The sequence below is a fragment of the Mauremys mutica genome, chromosome 1 (assembly GCF_020497125.1).
Source record: "Mauremys mutica isolate MM-2020 ecotype Southern chromosome 1, ASM2049712v1, whole genome shotgun sequence".
NCBI lineage: Eukaryota > Metazoa > Chordata > Testudines > Geoemydidae > Mauremys > Mauremys mutica.
Window position 1 is genome coordinate 257,920,666 of NC_059072.1, and position 16,290 is coordinate 257,936,955.

The 16,290-nt window shown below is 41.4% G+C and overlaps 1 protein-coding gene across 1 annotated transcript in view; it reads right to left on the reverse strand.

Moving 5' to 3' along the window:
* Positions 1 to 16,290, reverse strand: part of MYO16 (myosin XVI) — a 459,803-nt gene that overhangs the window by 242,768 nt on the left and 200,745 nt on the right. The window contains exon 15 of the mRNA XM_045008050.1: positions 146 to 251. Within this exon, the coding sequence (XP_044863985.1) occupies positions 146 to 251 (106 nt within the window). The remainder of the gene's footprint in view (positions 1 to 145; positions 252 to 16,290) is intronic.

A 16,290-nucleotide genomic window follows, 5' to 3' on the forward strand; every position in this document is an offset into this window, starting at 1 on the left:
TAAAATATTTCAATAGCTAGGGCAGGATCAAGCCCCATGTGAGCATGCCTATGAAATTCACAGTTTCCCTCTAAGTAAAAATATCTTTCCTTGGTCAAAATACATAGTGATGCTATGTTCTGAAACAGCTCAAAATACTACTTACATGTTTTATCTTTGAATCAAAGGTGTTCCTGCTGGAACTGGATCTGCATGTTAGGTGCTTCACTATTTGTTTGCAGGCTTCAGTTTTCCCAGAACCACTTTCTCCACTGCAGAAAAGAGGGAAGGGAGAAAAACACTGCTATGTATTTTTTTTGTGTCAGTTTTATACATTACATTATTTACAGCCTCTGTTATCCCTACTGGAGTGGACACTCCAGACAAATGTTAATTCCTAATAGAGGCATAATTAGGAAATAATATTATCATTAAATAATCTGGATATTAAATAATCATGAACACCACATAAAAGACAAACTGGCGCATAATCTATGATTATGAACACTAGCCAGTATACGCACGATTTTCCACTTGTCCTAACATTAGCACAGAGACAATGTAAAGTTAAAGTTCTTATCCTCTGTAGTGTTCTAATAGCAATGCTGTTACCTTTCCTTTTAATGAGCCCAGCAAGGTGATTATACCAATGCCAAGCTATCTGGGGTTTTGTGTTTGAAGGGGGATGGGAGTGGCAAAGGTGAGAAGAAAAGAAAAAAGATGGAAAATTACCAGGCGAATGAGGAATGGAAGAGAAAGAGAATGAAGAAAAAGACAGCACAGCCCAAAGTTGGCTGACATATGGCACGCTGACGTGCCAGCAATTTCCCTTTTGCTATGTTGCCCTGCTCTCTATGCAAGCTGCAGAGTAAAATTTACAAGCTCCCTAATCTCTGAAGTGCTACATACTCAGACTTCAGAGATTATGACTATTGTTTCATTTCATTCCTTGCACATGGAGAAGAATAAACAAAGAATGGGAGGGAAGGAGTGGGCAAAGAAAACAGGTAATGGGAGGTAGGAACAAGAAGGTGGGGAGGAGACAGAAGTGACACCACAATATCAGCAAGGAAATGAACACAACAGAAATAAAGGAGTGGAGAGGCAAAGACCAGGAGACGAAAAACAGTACAGAATTAAAAATCATAAGAAAAAGCAGAAAGCCTACAAGGAGTGGAAGATAGGAGGGATTAGCAAGGAAAGCTACCTTACTGAGGTCAGAACATGTAGGGATAAAGTGAGAAAGGCCAAAAGCCATGCAGAGTTGGACCTTGCAAAGGGAATTAAAACCAATAGTAAAAGGTTCTATAGCCATATAAATAAGAAGAAAACAAAGAGAGAAGAAGTGGGACCACTAAACACTGAGGATGGAGTGGAGGTTAAGGATAATTTAGGAATGGCCCAATATCAAAACAAATACTTTGCCTCAGTCTTTAATGAGGCTAATGAGGAGTTTAGGGATCATGGTAGGATGACAAATGGGAATGAGGATATGGAGGTAGATATTACCACTTCCGAGATAGAAGCCAAACTCGAACAGTTTAATGGGACTAAATCAGGGGGCCCAGATAATCTTCATCCAAGAATATTAAATGAACTGGCACATGAAATTGCAAGCCCATTAGCAAGAATTTGTAATGAATCAGTAAACTCAGGGGTTGTGCCATATGACTGGAGAATTGCTAACATAGTTCCTATTTTTAAAAAAGGAAAAAAAAGTGATCCGAGTAACTATAGGCCTGTTAGTTTGACATCTGTAGTATGCAAGGTCTTGGAAAAAAATTGGAAGGAGAAAGTAGTTAAGGATATTGAAGTCAATGGTAATTGGGGCAAAATACAACATGGTTTTACAAAAGGTAGATCATGACACACCAACCTGATCTCCTTCTTTGAGAAGGTAACAGATTTTTTAGACAAAGGAAAGACAGTGGATCTAATTTACCTCATTTCAGTAAGGCATTTGATACAGTTCCACCTGGGGAATTATTAGCTAAATTGGAAAAGATGGGGATCAATATGAAAATTGAAAGGTGGATAAGGAACTGGTTAAAGGGGAGACTACAATGGGTCATACTGAAAGGTGAACTGTCAGGCTAGAAGGAGGTTACTAGTGGAATTCCTCAGGGATCGGTTCTGGGACCAATCTTATTTAATCTTTTTATTACTGACCTTGGCACAAAAAGTGGGAATGTGCCAATAAAGTCTGTGGATGACACGAAGCTGGGAGGTATTGCCAATACAGAGAGGGACCAGGATATCCTACAGGAAGATCTTGCTGACCTTGTAAACTGGAGTAATAGTAATAGGATGAAATGTATTAGTGAAAAGTGCAAGGTCATGCATTTTAGGGATTAATTAGAAGATTTTTTGTTATAAACTGGGGATGCATCACTTGGAAGTAACAAAGGAGAAGAAGGACCTCGGAGTATTTGTTGATCACAGGATGACTATGAGCTGCCAATGTGATATGGCAGTGAAAAAAGCTAATGCAGTCTTGGGATGCATCAGGCAAGGTATTTCCAGTAAAGATAAGGAGGTGTTAGTACCGTTATACAAGGCACTGATGAGACCTCATCTGGAATATTGTGTGTAGTTCTGGTGTCCCATGTTTAAGAAGGATGAATTAAAACTGGAACAGGTACCGAGAAGGGCTACTAGGATGATCCGAGGAATGGAAAAGCTGTCTTATGAAAGGAGACTCAAAGAGCTTGGCTTGTTACCAAACCTAACCAAAAGAAGGCTGAGGGGAAATATGAATGCTCTCTATAAATACCAAAGGGATAAATACCACGGAGGGAGAGGAATTATTTAAGCTCAGTATCAATGTGAACACAAAAACAAATGGATATAAACTGGCCATCAGGAAGTTTAGACCTGAAATTAGACAAATGTTTTTAACCATCAGAGCAGTGAAGTTCTGGAACAGCCTTCCAAGGGGAGCAGTGGAGGCAAAAGACATATCTGGCTTCAAGACTAAACTTGGTAAGTTTATGGAAGGGATGGTATGATGGGATAGCCTAATTTTGGCAATTAATTGATCTTTGACTATAAGCGGTAAATATGTCCAATGGTCTGTGATGGGATGTTAGATGGAATCCGAGTTACTACAGCGAATTCTTTCCTGTGTGTCTGGCTGGTGAGTCTTGCCCACATGCTCAGGGTTTATCTGATCACCATATTTGGGGTCAGGAAGGAATTTTCCTCTAGGGCAGATTGGCAGAGGCCCTGGGGGGTTTTCGCCTTCCTCTGCTTCATGGGGCACGGGTCACTTGCTGGAGGATTCTCTGCACCTTGAAGTCTTTAAACCACAAGTTGAGGACTTCAGTAGCTCAGAGATAGGTTAGGGGTTTGTTACAGGAGTGGGTGGGTGAGATTCTGTGGCCTGCGTTGTGCAGGAGGTCAGACTAGATGATCATAATGGCCCCTTCTGACCTTAAAGTCTATGAGTCTATAAGGCCTGGTCTACACTAGGAGTTTATGTCGAATTTAGCAGCGTTAATTCGACTTAACCGTGCACCCGTCCACACCAGGAAGCTAATTAGTTCGACCTAGAGGGCTCTTTAGTTCAAATTCTGTACTCCTCCCCGACGAATGGGGGGAAGCGCTAAATTCGACATGGCTATGTCGAATTAGGCTATGTGTGGATGGAAATCGACCTTAGTAGCTCTGGGAGCTATCCCACAGTGCACCACTCTGACGCTCTGGACAGCAGTCCGAGCTTGGATGTTCTGATCAGCCACACAGGAAATGCCCAGGGAAAATTTGACATGCTCCGGCGCCTTGTGGATGTTCTGCAGGACCGCAGGCAGGAGGACAGAGCCCCCCTGCACAGTATCTGCAACCGCCCTCCCCCGCCACAAAGTCCCAAACCCCCCTCACCCAAAGTAACAAGAAGGAGAGGCGACAGGGGCCGTGAAAACTGTCACTGCACCCCTGCAGAGTTCACAAATACAAGAAGGCTCTCATTCCCTAAATGTTGAGAAGTCCTTCCCTTCCTGGCTCACCGAAGCCCCAATCCCAGTTTCATCCCCTAACTGTGTAGTTGATTATTAAAAGTAGTTTGCTGTTAATTACTATTTCCGTCAAGTTTTTCTACAGAAGACTGTCTGTGAAGGGTGGGGGGAAGGGGGTTGGTAATTGCATAGGACAGTCACCTTGACCAGGATACAGACATGGGGGCAGGATCAACGGCAGGTCACACACACAGTGCAGTCAGTAGGCACCCTGGTTGGTCTGGGAGGTGTTTTCCATGTTCTGTGTGGGTGGGGGGTATGTGACTTTGTGGCATGGGAGGGCGGTTACAGAACTTATGCAGCAGTCCTTGTTCCGGACCACAGAGCCACGCAGCAGGGGAATCTGTAACCGTCCTCCCCCGCCACAAGGTCACGTAGCCCCCGCACACAGAGTCCCGAAAAGGAGGGATGGCAGGCTCCGTGGAAACAACCAGTCCGGCACTGCAGACCGCTTTAGGAGCAGGAGCCTATAATTCCTCGAGTGTAGAAGCAGTGTTAACATCACTGCACACCCTACCCACCACCAGTCTGCGTCCCTGTTTCAACCCTTTAACGCGAATTCATTAATAAAGAAAACGTTGTTAATTAACAATGTTCCATTAACTTTATTTTTAAACGTGTGTTGGAAGGGGGGAAACGTGGTGAACGGGGTATGTAACCGCAGAAGAAAGTCAACAGTAACTGAAGCAGGGGCAGGTTCAGCTTCTCTGTAAAGAAACTGAACAGTCACAGGTTACCCTGCTCCCTGAGGAACCTAGCTTTCAAAGCCTCCCGGATGCGCAGCGCTTCCCGCTGGGCTCTTCTAATTGCACGGCTGTATGGCTGAGCATAATCAGCAGCCAGGCGATTTGCCTCAATCTCCCATCCCACCATAAAGGTCTCCCCCTTGCTCTCACAGAGATTGTGGAGCACACAGCAAGCTGCAATAACAATGGGGATATTGGTTTCGCTGAGATCCGAGCGAGTCAGTAAGCTCCTCCATCTCCCCTTGAGACGTCCGAAAGCACGTTGAATGATGACAGTTACCCAAGACCACCCTCAACACATTTTTCCCCCCAGCATGCATTGTAGGGAAATCCCAGAATTCAAATGGGCAGCGGGGAGTGCGGGAACTGTGGGATAGCTTCCCACAGTGCACCGCTTCCAATGTCGACGCTTGCCCCATTAGTGTGGACTCACAAAGTCGAATTAGTGTCCTTAGTGTGGATACACAAATTCGACTTTGTAAGGTCGATTCCACAAATTCGAATTAAGTTAAATCGAACTAATCTGGTAGTGTAGACATACCCTAAGACTGGCCTTTTCTCTGAATCTATGCAGAATGAGACTGCCTTTTGCTATTTATGTTTTTGACTAATTTAAACTATTAATATTGTAAGTTTCTATCATCATTTAGAGTCTGATCCTGCATCCTTTGTACACCCAAAGCTTCTACGGAAGTGGATGGGAGTTTTTGGCTGTGCAAGTGTTTCAGAAGCCCTGTATGTATTTAATGCAAAACACCTAAAATACTTCAGTAGCTAAAATTTAAAAAAAATCATCATTGAAGTCAAGGAGTTCACTGGCATACCTAATCTGAGTTTAATATCCCAGTGGGATTGACGGTGCAAGGTCTGTGACATAAATGCACTATGCAAGGCTCCTGTCATCAGCATTTGGTTTCCTGGAAAGTTTCTCCTGGAAAATCTGATGCTATTCAAGGTTGTTTTCTGAAATCTGCCTGGTCCCAGATAATTTAATACACTGCATAGGTAATAATTTCTGTATTCACTAATGCATTCGTTTGCAAGGAAGGGGTTGGAAACAAAAAAGTTTCTTAATCAGACAGCACTGTATTCATTTTAATGGTTTTAAAAAATCAGTCCTGCAAAAGGTCAGTGCACTTCCGCTAGTGGCATAAGCTGTATGGAAAGGTCACAGTAGCTGCAGTGCTGAGGACATGATAACTCATGTTTGATTTACCAAGTAGTAGAAAGTATACCAGCATGGAGAGTCATTTAAGTGTTTTGGTGAAATTGAGTTTAATCACATGCATTCGTGCTAACATAATAAATATCACATAGAGGGATTTTCCCTTAGCAGAAATCTCTGTAGGAGGTAGAAGGGTTAACCACTGAATAGAGCTCCAAGCTGTAGCAGGAACTGGTTCTGTGGGACAAAGGGACAAGCACAGTAGCAATAACGGCAGTTTTGAAACTGCATTTGCATCAGAAGAAGAGGAGAAGTTGCAGGCAGCACCACACAGTACGTGGACTCAAAAAAGGTCTACTGGGAGTAAAAATACCCCAAAACCTCTCTTTCCCCCTTCCCAAACACCTCCTCCCCACAAAGTTCTGCCTTTTTTGAAAAGCTCCAAAATAACCCAGACTGCCTATTTTATTTCAGTAGTGCCCAAAATGTGCTAGGTGTTGCGCAGACACACAAGAGGCAAATGCTACCCCGAAGAGCTTACAACCTAAAAAGCAAGGATCAGACAAATGTGGGGGAAATTATACAAAACCCTGTATTACCAAAGCCCGTCAGAGGGACACCTGGCATGTCTCATTTGTTTTTCTATACTTATATCTACATATAAAAGCCATCTCTTACCAGTCGTATTTTTATTCTCCTCTTTCTCTTCCTTTTTATTTCTTCTTCTTGCCCTCTATCTCTAACCACTCCTGTTTCTCACACTGAACACTCCTTCTCCAATCCTTGTTCCCTGCTCCCTGCCCCACCCCCCCATCATAGAACTAAAGCTGAGTGTAAGAAGCTGATATCATTAGGGAATCAAAGCAACTACTCAATTAGAAGACAACCACAATGGTCTTAGACATCTTTCTAAGGTGTCTAAGAATATTAGTGGGTTTGCTGGGGATTGAAGCAGAGCCCTCATGTCTTTTCTTGTCTGTCTTCGCAGAGCCCTTCAGTCACTTCCTGCTGGTGATGGGGTGTTGGTACTTCATAATTAGGGCCCTTCCGAATTTACAGACAGGAAAAACACATCACAGACAGTGAAATTTGGTCTCCTACTGTGAAATCTTGTCTTTTGTGTGCTTTTACCCTATACTATACAGATTTCATTGGGGAGACCAGAGTTTCTCGAATTGGGGGTCCTGACCCAAAAGGGAGTTGTAGGAGGGTCGCAAGGTTACTTTAGGGAGGTTGTGGTATTGCCACCCTTATTTCTGCGCTGTGTTGAGAACTGGGAGGCGAGAGAGCGCTGGCTGTTGGCTGGACACCCAACTCTGAAGGCAGTGCCCCACCAGCAGCGCGGAAGTAAGGGTGGCAATACCATACCGTGCCATCCTTACTTCTGTGCTGCTGCTGGTGATGGCTCTGCCTTCAGAGCTGGGCTCCTGGCCAGCAGCCACTGCTCTCTCACCACCTAGTTCTGAACAGCAGCGCAGAAGTAAGGATAGCAGTACTGCAACCCCCCCTACAATAACCTTGCAACCCCCCCCCACAATTCCTTTTTGGGTGAGGACTCCTACAATTACAACGCTGTGATATTTCAGATTTAAATAGCTGAAATCATTCAATTTACTATTTCAAAAATCCTATGACAGTGAAATTGACCAAAATGGATTGTGAATTTGGTAGGCTCTAATCATGAATACTTTACCCTCATCTTTCTAGTAGGCATTTTTCAAAGGGTCAGTACCAATGCTGTATCACAGTGTTCTTAGGGGATAAGAAACAGCAGTAGTGGGACATTGTGTTTTATATAAGCCACGATTCCATCTAACTGTATGTACTTGGTGCTAGTTAGCATAGCAACCTACTTAACATAATGGTCGCCTCTTTGTAGGGTCTGTTACAGAACAGACATCCCAATTTAGTGCCTAACAGCACATTTAGTGCATGCTCCCAAACAGCAAAATGACGAGCTTGTGCAACCTGGACCTGGAAGGAATCTATTCCACTACACAAACGTCCAGTATTTCATAATCATCATTTCTGGCTAAGGACAGTGGTAGTAGTGGTGGCACACTTAGTACTGTACCCCACCCTCTTTATTTTCTCTGTTTCATCCTTATGTTTTTGCCTTCACTCCTAAGAGGTAGCACTAGCATTCTGCCTTTATAACAGCACTACCTCCCAAATCCTCTGTCTTTCTCAATGCTATGGCTGCTAGCAGAAAAAAACAATAGCAAACCTCAGGCATTAGTTGCCCTCTGGTACTATCATCTTGTTATGCTCTCATATCAAGACAAAATACAGATCCTCTCACTTCACTGCATAGAAGATCAATCAAGTTATCAGAAATAGGATAGCAGTGATTCTGCAGTCTTTTCCATAGCGGAGAATGCCAGTGAGCAGAAAGCTTTTCTGAAGTTCTAAACAATCATAAATCAAATCAAGCAAAGCTTTAGATGTTAGCACCTTTGATAAACAGGCCCCAAGTAACTTGCAATCCATTAATCCCAAATCCTGGTTTAGGGGGTACAATCCTTAAAATCTTGCAGCCAAATATTTGCACTCAGCAACATTTAGCTGGTTTACTATGTTCTGAGATTTCAATACACTATTCTAAGAAATTATTATTCAGTTTCTTTAACCCCAGAGTTCATTTCCTAACAGTAGTTTCCTTAAAGAAGGGCTTTTCAGGGTCACTGGGCTTTTTCACTAATGTTCGCTAGAATTGGAGAATTCCAAGAAATGGTAAAATGTAACTAACACATGCTCCATATATATTTTTCAGTTTTTACAAAACAACCATTACAAGTCCATGTGCATGCTTCCAAGCAGGCAGTACAACATTGGCATAATGAAGACTTTCACCACAATGATCTAAGAGCAAAAATACATCATCCTCTTCCTCTCAGATAAAAATGTGAACAAACAGATAAACTTTGCACCATGCCCTGAAGGTTAACAAAATCAGGCTTTGATAAGCCTACCATCTGGTTTATTTCTACAAATGTATGTCCAATAGGAAGACCTGAAGGAGCAACACTCTGATGCGGAAACTACAGAACCCAAACCACCAAAAAAGAAAATCAACCTTCTGCTGGTGGCACCTGACTCAGATGATGAAAATGAACATGCGCCGGTCCGCACTGCTTTGGATCATTATCGAGCAGAACCAGTCATCAGCATGGACGCATGTCCTCTGGAATAGTGGTTGAAGCATCAAGAGACATATGAATCTTTAGCGCATCTGGAATGTAAATATCTTGCAACGCTGGCTACAACAGTGCTATGCAAATGCCTATTCTTACTTTCAAGTGACATTGTAAACAAGAAGCGAGCTGCATTATCTTCTGCAAATTGAAACAAACTTGTTTGCCTGAGCGATTGGCTGAACAAGGACTTCTAGGCTCTAAAGTTCTACATTGTTTTATTTTTGAATGCAGGTTTTTATTGTACATAATTCTACATTTGTAAATTCAACTTTCATGATAAAGAGATTGCACTGCAGTACTTGTAGCAGATGAATTGACAAATACTATTTCTTTTGTTTTTTACAGTGCAAATATTTGTAATAAAAATAAATACAACGTGAGTACTGTATACTTTGTATTCTGTGTTGTAATTGAAATCAATATATTTGAAAATGTAGAAAACATCCAAAATATTTAAATAAATGGTATTCTATTATTGTTTAACAGTGCGATTAATCACAACTAATTTTTTTAATCGTGTGATTAATCACAATACTTTTTTTTAATTGCTTGGCACCTCTAATAAAAATATTTGAAAATGGTATTAAATTAATTATTGAAGCTACTCGCATAAAGAAAAGTTTGACAACAGCACTTTCTTTCTAGCCATCCATGGCACTGATGGGGCATAAAGTTGTCTTACATTATTGCATTTTCAGACCCATGTGATTCTACATGAGAAAGGTCCATTTATTTGTCAGAGAGAGGCCTCATAAATTGATATAAATTTAGGATGAATATTGCTGATCTGTCTATCTTAGAAGTTTAATTTTGTTTTTTAAATAGAAATATATTTTTATTTATATGCATTTCCATGCTGTCCTTAACTGTAGTAGTAGGCAGAAATGGCAGAGCTATCAAACAGTTCCATATATGAAGCATGTATGGACTACATCTGGTCCCTTACCAATATGGAACTACCTAACAATAATAAGGTAGTTAATCCCTTAGACAGTTCATTAAAATTCCTTTTTGCCCCAACTACTATGAACCAATATGCTAAGAAAGAAGGAGAAGATGGTCTTATAAGGGGAACCAATGGGTAATGCTAAATTTTTCCCTGAATTTAATGTTATTGTTGATTTGCATTGTCCCACAGTTCACAAGTGTAAATGTGGGGGTTCATCATTTGGGAAATATATTGGGACCTTGAGCACCTTGATAGAGGGGGAAAAACAAGTAACTACTAACAGGTGTAAGCAATTAATCCCTGATAGACCAATCTGCTATTGCCACATGTCATGACTTTTTAAAAGAAATAAATATGCAGAAGTGGACACTAATATAGGTTATAGTTGGTCAAAAAATTTTCATTCAAACTGTTTTTTGACTGAGAATTGGATTTTTGACACATTTTTTTCTGATTTCCTTAGAAAATTTTAGCATTTTGTAAAAAAAAAAAGAGAACGACCTAAACTTGAAATATTTCTGATCAAAATGGCACCCCAGGTGCCTCATGGGAATTGTGGTTTACGTGCTTACCCCCATTCTCTTCTATGGGCTGGGCTCTCTGGCAGAACACACAATGGCCAGGGACACCTATGATATACCTTCTTCCCTCATCATGAGTTCAGCCCACAGAGAAGAATAGGTGCATAAGGCATCCAAACAACTCCTCTGAGGCGCCAAGGTGTTAGTTTGAATAGAAATACTTTACGTTTCATAAAGGAGAAATACATGGAAAAAAATTTGTAGTGCAACTGCCATATCAAATTTTAATAAGGAGAAGCAACACATCTAAGCAGTACATATGTACAGCTTGTTTCAGTTCAGTAACATGCTACGTTATATGCAAGGTAGAATAGCTGCTCATAACCACAAATTGAATTTGTTTCTGTTAGGGCGACTTTGGTTTTTTTCTGGACATTAAACAGAACATTCAAAGCTTTGGAAGAATGTCTAAAATGAGCCCCAATTTTTTTCCCTGAACACTGAAACCACTTTTTGTACCTGCCACTCATTCAACAGAAACCTGTTTACTTTGAGCTTGAGACAGCCTGTGAAACATGTCATGTGTGTAAACCACCATCCCTAAGCATTTTATCAATATCTCCAACATTGGTGCTGGATGCTTTTCTCACTCCTTGTGAAGAAAAAAGCTACTCTTTTATTTTTCAATGAAGTTCCTCTTCCAAGTTCCTCCTCTTCATGAAGTTTTCATGAGTGCTACCAAAAGCTTTCACACAGATTAATGCCATTTTCATTGGCATCTTGCAAGTGCTTAAAATGAATGAAAACAAAGGGAGTCAATGTGCAGTAGCCATGTAATTCATTATCCAATTGCTTGTCCACATGTCCGGGTGAAATGCACTATATGTCCCTGAGTCTCTCAGTGCGCATAAAGGTCTAAGGCCCAATATCTTTTGGGAATTTCAACAGGCCAACAATAACATCTCAAAGGAATGCAATGCTATAGCTCTGCACAGTGAAGTTTTTCCACCACTAGCATTAAAAGTAGATTAGGTAAACACTACAGTTGTCATCTGAGATATTTTTTAGTGAGTGAAGTTTTGGGATAAATGTTGTTTATTTTCAGTTCCCAGAAAGTACTAGAACCAGAAGTGCAGAATACTGCAAAAATAGGTTATTCTTGCACTATTTCCATTCATGACTTGAATGAGAAGTCATAGAAGCAGGGGCGGCTCTAGAAATCAGGCTGCCCCAAGCAGCGCGGTGCGCTGCGCCGCCCTTCCCCGGTCCTGCGGCGGGTCCCCTCTTCCCGCGGCTCCGGTTAAGCTCCCGCAGGCATGACTGCGGCAGGTCAACCGGAGCCCGGGACGAGCGGACCTGCCGCAGGCATGACTGCGGCGGGTGCCGTGGTCCCGCGGCTCCGGTTGACCTCCCGCAGACATGCCTGCGGGAGCTCAACCGGAGCCGCGGGAAGAGGGGACCCGCCGCAGTCATGCCTGCGGGAGGTCCAGCCGAGCCGCAGGACGAGCGCCCCCTCCGCAGTCATGCCTGCGGCAGGTCCACTCGTCCCGGGGCTCCGGTGGACCTCCCGCAGGCATGACTGCGGCAGGTCCGCCAGCCCAGCCTCCCGCCCTCCCCGGCGGCAGGGGACGCCCCCTACATTTTGCCGCCCTAGGCACCAGCTTGTTTTGCTGGTGCCTAGAGCCGCCCCTGCATAGAAGTCTTGTTCATTTGAACTGCCAACCAACTTTGGAAACCCAAGAGATTCAGATAAGCTATAAAAATGCACTAAATTTTTGGATGTTCCTCTGAATCCAAATTCTAAACACTTCCTGGTGTGCCAATTATTAATGCTAAAATCTATTCTGATACTAAGTAATAAATAGGTTGAAGAAAATCAGTTGGCAGATTGTAAGCTCTTTGGGGCAGGAGTTCTCCTTTTGTTTTGAGTTTGTACAACACCTAGCACAAAAGGGGTTCTGGTCCATGACTTGGCTTCTTAGGTGCTACTGCAATACAAATAATTAAGAATATTAAGAATAGATATAAAACTATTGTGTTTATATCAACATGCTTATTGTTATATAATATTGACATTGGAGATAGATGTAATCCTTTTCTGCAACTGGAAATAATGCATCACTACATTTTTAACCAGAATTATGTACTATAAAAATAAGATGCCCTGTAAATAGCAATCATGAATTAATGCTTTCTGATTATTAATTCTAGTAGAAAATAAGGGGTGATGAAACATTGAGAAAAAAAAACAAAATTAAGTTCCCCAGTCTATCATTTTTAAGAGAAGAGAATCTCAGTCCTTTTCAGATTTACACTGGATTTATAAATGTGGCTTATTTAGCTGGTAGGCCATTGGACATCAACACTACTGGTTGCTAAAATGGGTAACAGATTAAAATAATTCATTTGATGTATGTGTTTTAAATGTTTTGTTTTAATCACCAAATTAGACATTAATGTCCCATATCAGGGTGGCTAAATCTGTTAAGGATGCTTGGCTCTCACCAAGACATCTATAAATTATTGTGTAGTTAGGCTTTCTGGATAATTCTAATGCTTATCTTGTCAGTTCTTAATGCATTTCTAAAGTCATGCATGCCTTGAGGGGAGGAGAAGGATAACTTTAGCAAGCAAGAAAAAAAAACAATGTGTTAGAAACAAACTGGTTTGATACAGGGAAGTCCACCCCTTGGCTGTAATAAGCACATAGTACCACCTAACTATATTTTAACACAAACTGCACCCTGAACTGTTTTTCCTCTATTAAACATTACATGTCAGCTGAGAGAATAGAAAAAACAAACCAAGTTACATTGAATAAATGGCAAAAAAATCTACACATAATCCTACAACACTTGGCTAAATGCATCCCTAGTGTAACATCATGCACTTCAATAAAGTTAACCCAAGGAGACATTTGGTCATTTGCAGAGTAAAAAAATGGAAGTATTTGCTCATAACACCAAAAATCCCAGGGAAGAGATTTAAGAAGCATATTTGCATGAGAAAAGACATATTTTAAGAGAAAATATGAGGAGTTACAGAAAGCTAATGAAGCTGACAAATTGCAGATGAGCTGCAGAAGAATTGTCTCTTTTGCTAATTTGGGGGGGATCGTGTGATGGAAAAGAGTGAAAATAGATGGTAGATCAGCAGAGGGGCCAAGCACAGGGGAAGAGCAGGTGCATGAAGTAAACTGGAGCAAGACAATAGAGAACTTTAAAGGCCAGGGGAAAAGTTTCTACTGAATCCCAAAATGAAAATATATGGCCAATTCTCATTTGCAATAGAGCCCCTTTACAACACTCTGTGAAGGGTAAAAATCCATTAAAGTGGGCGTAAATTACAATTACACACACTGTGAAGGCAATATAAATTAGCCTTAGCATAAATGCAAACAAGGCCCACAGTTCTTACCCAAAGAGTAAGATTGAACATAGGGTGGTGTTGAATTTTTCATTTAGTTGTTTTTTGAGGGGAGGGATGGGAGACGGTACATCTCTTACTATATTGATCCACACATTTCTCCCTTCTGGGGAGGTCAGAGGGCAGGAGCCATGGGAGTTGCTGAAGCCCGCTGTGTATCCTCAGGCTGGGTGGAGGAGTCCTTTCCTCTCCATTTTATTTATTATTATGTATTTGTATTTTGGTAATAGAGGCTCCAGCCTCATCAAAGCTGTACAGACATATAATGAAGAGACAATCCCTGCATTTAAGAGCTTGTAATCTAAGTGTAAGTTTAGAGACAACAGAGAGATACAATAAAGCAACATGAGGGCAGGGGAGTTGATATACAAGGACATATATTGACAGTAATCTGCACTAACTGAGCTGTCTAGCATAAAGCTAGATTCCGTTGTTGCAGCCACAGCCCTCCCTGAAGGATGTCTGGATAAATGCACTGCAGCAAGCCCTCAGAAGGCACTTGCTGAAGTAGTAGACTCCACCAGCCTTGGAGAGAGTGCATCATCTCCTTTTGTCTGTGCCTCACAGGTTGTATTAGCTCACATACACAGGGAGTGGTGAAGAGATAGGAGGCTGCCATGCTCTCCCTGCATCCCTCCCAAAGTGAGCTAGAGTAGCGCACACAAGGGCACTAGTAGGCAACAAGGACTGTACTCTTCGGGCTCGACCTTACTCTAGCCCTGAGCCAGCAAGTATTTAAGCATAACTTTATGCATGTGAACAGTCTCATCGAAGTCACTGGGACTACTCATAGTCAGAAAGTTAAGCACGTGATTAGGGGGTGAAAATAAAGTAAGGTGAAAGACATTTTTAACTGACTCCTGATATCAAAACGCATGTTACCTGAATGTGACACCTGGTGGTTACTATTTCTTGGGCAAAGGAAAAAATGTCTATATAAACTGAGAAAAAGTGTACCAATAATAGTTACACTGCATGCAGAACTCATTAGATATAGTACGTGTATCCAATGAAAGAGTAATTAATAAATGATTAGTAAAGGCCACTAAACCCATGGGAAATGCTTCAGGCAGCTCAAGAAAAACTGAACTAAAAACACAGCTAATAGAAGATAAACACTAACTACACTAATAAAACAAGATGACATGCTTGATGAGGATGAAAGAGTGTATGGTATATGACACTATTTCCAGGTTTCCTTAGTCTCTTCCAAAAATGTACGAGGTTGTTTGATGTACTGCAGACAAAATAAAGCATTTCTGTAGAGTGTGTGTGTGTTTTTTCTTTCTTCTTTCCAGACTCTTCAGGAGGAATTTAAAAAAGGGGTATTTGGTCACAACAGTAGTGTTGCTTTATTTATTTAACAGTAAGCAGTTAATGTGAATACAACATGTTGACAATTGAAAATACAAAGCAAAACATAAGTTCTAAGTATTAATACCATGGGGCCCAACTAATTTGTTTATCTACACATCCCACACTTTGCACTCAAAATTGACAACCTCTCTTCACTTGTGAGTAAAGATTATTGTAGTAAGAACTATTACTAAAACACCATTATTTTTATAAAACTTATTACAAAGTTCTGTGCTGACACTAGAAAGCATTGACATCAATAATTAAAACTAGACTAGACTTGTCAAACAAATGAATATCTTTGCTTATTTTTCTTAATACATTTCACTTACTCATTAATTCCCTTTGCAAGCGCAGACCCTTATGCCAGCATGGATTATCATTTAACTTCAGGGGGAATCCACATGGTGATACAGTCCATCCATGGGATCAAGGCCTACTATAATTTGCAATAGCTCTCCTGCTCATTAGTACATAGTAGCAAGATTTTACTAAAGATAGACCAAACTACGAGTAACAAGATCAGCACACTTCAGACTCTGGGTTAGCTGCTTGCCTGTGTGGAGGGCTGATACTTTACTCTCCACTGCTACACTGGTATGTTGGATAGTTCTGTACGGGGAGATTTTGGAAAACCAGTAAAGTGCCTGAAACCACTATGGCTTATTGATAAAGCAACCTAGTCAGCAGGCTGTAAAGTGGCCATGCAGCTTGACCAAGGCAGGGCGGTTGGGGTACCACAGAAAGGGCAGCTTGACCCCATGTCCTTCCTGATAAGAATTGTGTTGACGTTGCTGATACATGCATTTTAAAAGAGCAGGATGTGCCCCAGGAATGTCTATTGGGGTCTCAAGGCTGCAAACACTGGAAAAACCCACACCTGGTTAATCCATAGTCAGAAGGAACCTCTTGCTTGACTATTGAAACTGCTTGCTTAA